We start from the raw sequence: 4,873 nt of genomic DNA, 5'->3' as shown, positions 1-4,873 counted from the left end.
CACACAAACACATTGAGAGGCACAGGGTCAGCAGCAGTGCAGCGCCCCTGGATGGAGAGCAATTGTGGGGGGTCAGGTGCCTTGCTCAAGGGCACAATGGCAGGAGATGGTGCATGGGATCAGAGACCAGCAGCCTTATAGCTATCAGTTCAGTTCCATTCCCATTTTTGCGTTGCCTGGCATGGGGGCTTGAATCAGCAACGTTCTGGCTGTGTCTTCTGCCTTTCCCAACACCCCCAGATATATGGAATTTACATCATATGGAGATAACACAAAGATCAATATGTTGCACGTTCATCAAATTGTAGGTGTCAGTGACATGAGTCGACACTTTACGCATGATGCTCTAATTTTAAATAAATCTATTTTTGGTAGCTTGGGGAGGCGATCGAGTGTGCAGCATGTGAGTGTAGGTGATGGGTTATATATATAGAACAAAAGGATCCCCGGAGACAGACCATAGGAGAGACTGCGCTGCGTGTTTGCAAAGCTGTCCATCAGTGCACTGCGCGATTGCGCAATGAGGTATCATTGCGCAAGCAATGGCAAGGAAKAAATACTTGGAAACTAACTGCAGCCAGACGTAAAGGGGTGTCTATATTTATTTATCACCCGTCCCCGGAGACAGTGGTTCAGTCCGCATCACATAACATCCATAATACTTGGAAACTAACTGCATCCAGACGTGCAGGGGTGTCTCTATTTGTTTATCACCCGTCCCCGGAGACAGTGGTTCAGTCCGCATCACATAACATCCATAATACTTGGATACCCTTCCTTGCGACTCCACATAGTGAGCCGGCTGTATCGTTACATGGAGACACGAGAAGGACAACGAATTATAATTGTGACACTGTGTCGGATGTTTGTATTTGGACCTCGTAGTTCCAGCACAATGCTATCTTTAATTTATTTCCGAAGCTGGACGATGGATTCAATTGTCAAAAGTCCGTATTTTTGAGCGGGACGCACGCACCATGCACATAGCGGACATAGCTGTCTTTCTGTTTGTAGTAGTGATCATCGTTGTCTCGTTGCTGTCCAACGTGGTGGTGGTTATCTGCTTTCTGTACAACCCGGAGATTCGAAAGCAGGTTCCCGGGTTGTTTATCCTCAACCTTACCTTCTGCAACCTGTTTCTTACCGTTTCTACCATGCCTCTAACTCTGGTCGGACTTATCAACAAAGGAAACCCTGGAAGCAGCGGGTTCTGTCAAACTGTGGGTTTCCTGGACACTTTTCTCACCACGAACTCAATGCTCAGTATGGGGGCTTTGAGCATTGATAGATGGGTAGCGGTTGTTTTTCCGCTAAGCTACCACTCCAGAATACGACACCGGGACGCAGTGATAGCTCTGGCATACACGTGGTTACACTCGCTCTCCTTCTCCACGGTGGCCACTTGCCTCTCCTGGGTTGGGTACCATCACCTTTACGCATCCTGTACGCTCTGCAATGCGAGAGCAAGTGACACTAAGACGCAGTTCATCATCTACACTGTGGTTTTACACTCGCTCACTTTTCTCATGACCTTGATTGTGTTGTGTGTAACGTACCTGAAAGTGCTGAAAGTTGCGCGTTTTCACTGTAAACGCATCGACGTGATCACTATGCAGACCTTATTGCTGCTTGTGGATATTCACCCGAGGTAAGCTGTTTAGCCTACTGTTGAGGTGTCCTTGTCTGATTCATTTACTTGTTACATATTTTAAGGTTAGCCCATGTTTACAATTGTTTTGGTATTGCCCATGTGTAGCTTGTTTTTGGTCGCAGGTTCAGGAATGGTTGAAGAATTGCAACATTTACATAGAGCCAACTCTGCAAATAGCGCTGCAGGGTGATTTGAAAAAGCATAGTAAATCATCAATCGATCAAACAAAAAAGATAATGTCAAATAGTATTGTTGTCCATTAGTTTACTTYAATTAGTGGTGGGGTGGTAAGGTGAAAATATACAGTATATTTACAAAAAATATATATGAGGGATTAGAAATGATGAACACAATTACATTGATAGAAGCCATGGTCTATCTGTATTATTAAAGCTAATCTATCCCCTAAAAAATTAGCCCACAAATTGTGATTGCACAATGCGACTTCAGTGGCATTACGATTGATTTCAGCACCACAGGTTTGGTCCAAGGTTCCGGTCTCAGATCTCAGGCCTCTTTATCAAAACTAAAATGACACAAACATATTCCAACCCCAAAACTATTCACATACAGATCAAAACCATTATAAATTGTGATTTATATTCATGAGTTGAATAGTCCAGACAGGCATTATTGGCAGTTAGTTAACGAATTGTCATTAAATTTGCCTTGCATTTTGATATTTTGTCATAGGCAATACTATGGTCATGCCCAACATTACAAAAACCTACATACAGAAAAGCAAAAATCATTCCGCATTTTAACAATAGTTTTAATCAAACGTAATACATCAAAACCTCTGATGTGCATTCTTGACATTCTTTGAGATGAGATATTCGATCAGTTTAGGCCTACWCTGCCCAGTTTACCTCAAACATTCAAAGAGCTGTTCAGTGAGAGGGATGAGAAAGATGTGAGGAGAGATATGATTGAATCACCCTGAAGCATTTTCTCTCTACATCATAGATGCTAGGATAATAGCATGTGTAATTATTTCTGGATAGAGTTAAGATCCATGTCATGAATGGTTTACTGTATTTGATGATCCCTTTTCAATCACCTCCACATTACATAGCTAAAATAATTAAATTAGCCTCAAATCAGTCAATTAATGTGCGTGCACTCACTGTCAGCGTTGCTTTCTTTTACGTTATCTTTCCTTCATCTTTCTAAGATATGCTGAGGTCAACTCCATGTTATTACCAGTCTATTAAAGAATAAGTATGGACCTGGAATTGGACTTGATTTACATAATGGATGTGTTACTGTTCATATATCTTGAACAATCCATTGGCATTGACCTGAGGATGAGCTCTGATACTGTCCATAGAACCATGCTGTTTTCTCCATCAACCTTCATCCCACTCGAGAGGCCATGTTTAAACCTGTGCTCCTATACGTCCCTTGGGGTGATAATGGTCCCCTCTGTACTTTGGTAGTGTGCGCCAGCGATGCCTGGATGAGCAGAGACAGCGGAGGCAGAGAGCCACCAAGAAGATCAGCACATTCATTGGAACGTTTGTGGTGTGCTTTGCCCCCTACGTCATTACGAGGTGAGCAGATGTTCAGATTTATCCTCAACACCACTGTGCATGTGTGGTAATGTTACATTGTGAGATTGGCTGCTGCAATGACGTCAATTCCCCATCTGAGACCAATGAAAGTTGTCTACTGCCTGAACAAATGACGTGTGCTTTAGACCAGTGGGTAAAATTGTCGAATGTGCAATGAGGACAACTGCTTTGTGCTAATGAATTTCAATTCAGACTGGAGTCGGCCATAGTCAATTTCTACAACCTCATCTTGTTATGTTAAATTGATCCGGTGTCTAAATCACTAATCAATCAGCTTGAGGGTGATTTTGTTGTGACCATAGAAGGAGAGGTTCATAGATGCATGTTTATTTTTTTCATGAGGTATAGGATGAAACCCCAGGCAAGGGAGAAAGAATATAAGAGAAAGAGAATCCATGAGAGAATTACCATGAGTGGACGTGTGATTATGAGTAAGTCGGAGACCATGACGATACTTCTCATTAAACCTGCATTCAATCAGCTCCAACCCTTCAGAAGCGGATACAAAATAACCGTGAAGAAGAAGATCACATCAGTGTGTATAATGATAGAGAGATCCCCATTGTGAGTTTGATAGCTGCTGTGAATCACACGACCAGTGACCTTACCTAAACATTCTGAGAATAAGCCTTGTCCTTGTGTACCACCACTATACAGCGGTGTAAGCACAATGAGACAAACAAGAGCAACTCCACATCCCCTAACATTCACTATCGAATCAGAGCCATGGCATTTTCAAGCGAAATGTTGACATTTTTGAAAGCTTATTAATAAAGAGTTTCCTCAGGACATTAGATTTTTTGACATCTGTGTTGTTTTTTCACTGTACGGTGGCCTATGAAACATGACTTGTTTCATAGACCAGCACTGTTAAGCTAAACACTGTTAATAATATAACTTATTCTGTGTGTCTGTCATGGCAGAATTGTGGAGCTCTCCACCCCAGGACACATAAGCCCTCATTGGGGTGTCCTGTCCAAGTGTTTGGCCTACAGCAAGGCAGCCTGTGACCCTTTTGTCTACTCACTGCTCCGAAACCAGTACAGGAAGACATGCAGTGACCTGGCTAACAAGATCTTGAAGAGGAGCTCCTTTAACTCCTCCGTCCGCAGGGTGGAGAATGGCAGGGCTACCGATACCAACAACACCAAACCCACCCAGTGAAGGGCCTTGCTATTGCCTGACTATGGCAAGATGGAGACATTGAGGTACCTACATACCTAAGTACTGAGTCATGGTTGGAGAGCGGAGAGGGTTGAGCAGACCTTAGAAGAGATTGCTGCTACGTATCGATTTCGTACTTTTGCAATGTTGAGTGTGGTTAAGTGTTGCTCTGTTGTCTCATGGTGTGACCTGAGTGAAGAAAAGGTGACAAGTCATTAAATGGGAAGATATGACAGAGAGTCATGTGGGTCATGAATTACTGTTGCTAAGCCAGTGAGTCACTTGTAGTTCATTTAAGTATGTTAATTAGTGTAAAATGTTTTCATTCCAACTGAGTGGTTTTGACAGAGTGATGTCAAGGTGTACCACATATGACTTTAGATAARACAATTTAGATTTTGATATATGTTGATAGTGTAGCAACACCACCAGGATTCACTATTCCTGATGGTTTTTATTGGAACATTTCATTACAACCCGCCCT

At 42.6% G+C, this 4,873-nt stretch overlaps 1 protein-coding gene across 1 annotated transcript; it reads left to right on the top strand.

The window, feature by feature from the left end:
• Nucleotides 1-895: 895 nt before the first annotated feature.
• LOC111978514 (G-protein coupled receptor 26) lies at nt 896-4,554 on the top strand. The gene is made up of 3 exons (XM_024008624.2): nt 896-1,648; nt 3,091-3,204; nt 4,149-4,554. Exons 1-3 carry the CDS (start codon nt 978-980, stop codon nt 4,387-4,389), a joined length of 1,026 nt encoding a protein of 341 aa, XP_023864392.1. The 5' UTR covers nt 896-977; the 3' UTR covers nt 4,390-4,554.
• Nucleotides 4,555-4,873: the final 319 nt, after the last annotated feature.

Source organism: Salvelinus sp. IW2-2015, linkage group LG18 (assembly GCF_002910315.2).
Source record: "Salvelinus sp. IW2-2015 linkage group LG18, ASM291031v2, whole genome shotgun sequence".
Lineage (NCBI taxonomy): Eukaryota > Metazoa > Chordata > Actinopteri > Salmoniformes > Salmonidae > Salvelinus > Salvelinus sp. IW2-2015.
Note: the sequence above shows the minus strand (reverse complement) of the source record. Positions and strands in the feature narration are given on the sequence as shown.

Bases quoted from the DNA above. Each gene is read 5' to 3' on its own strand.
- LOC111978514 (XM_024008624.2), top strand. From the start codon at position 978: ATGCACATAGCGGACATAGCTGTCTTTCTGTTTGTAGTAGTGATCATC. The intron at 1,649-3,090 runs GTAAGCTGTTTA...GTACTTTGGTAG, and splicing joins CTTGTGGATATTCACCCGAG to TGTGCGCCAGCGATGCCTGG. The intron at 3,205-4,148 runs GTGAGCAGATGT...CTGTCATGGCAG, and splicing joins GCCCCCTACGTCATTACGAG to AATTGTGGAGCTCTCCACCC.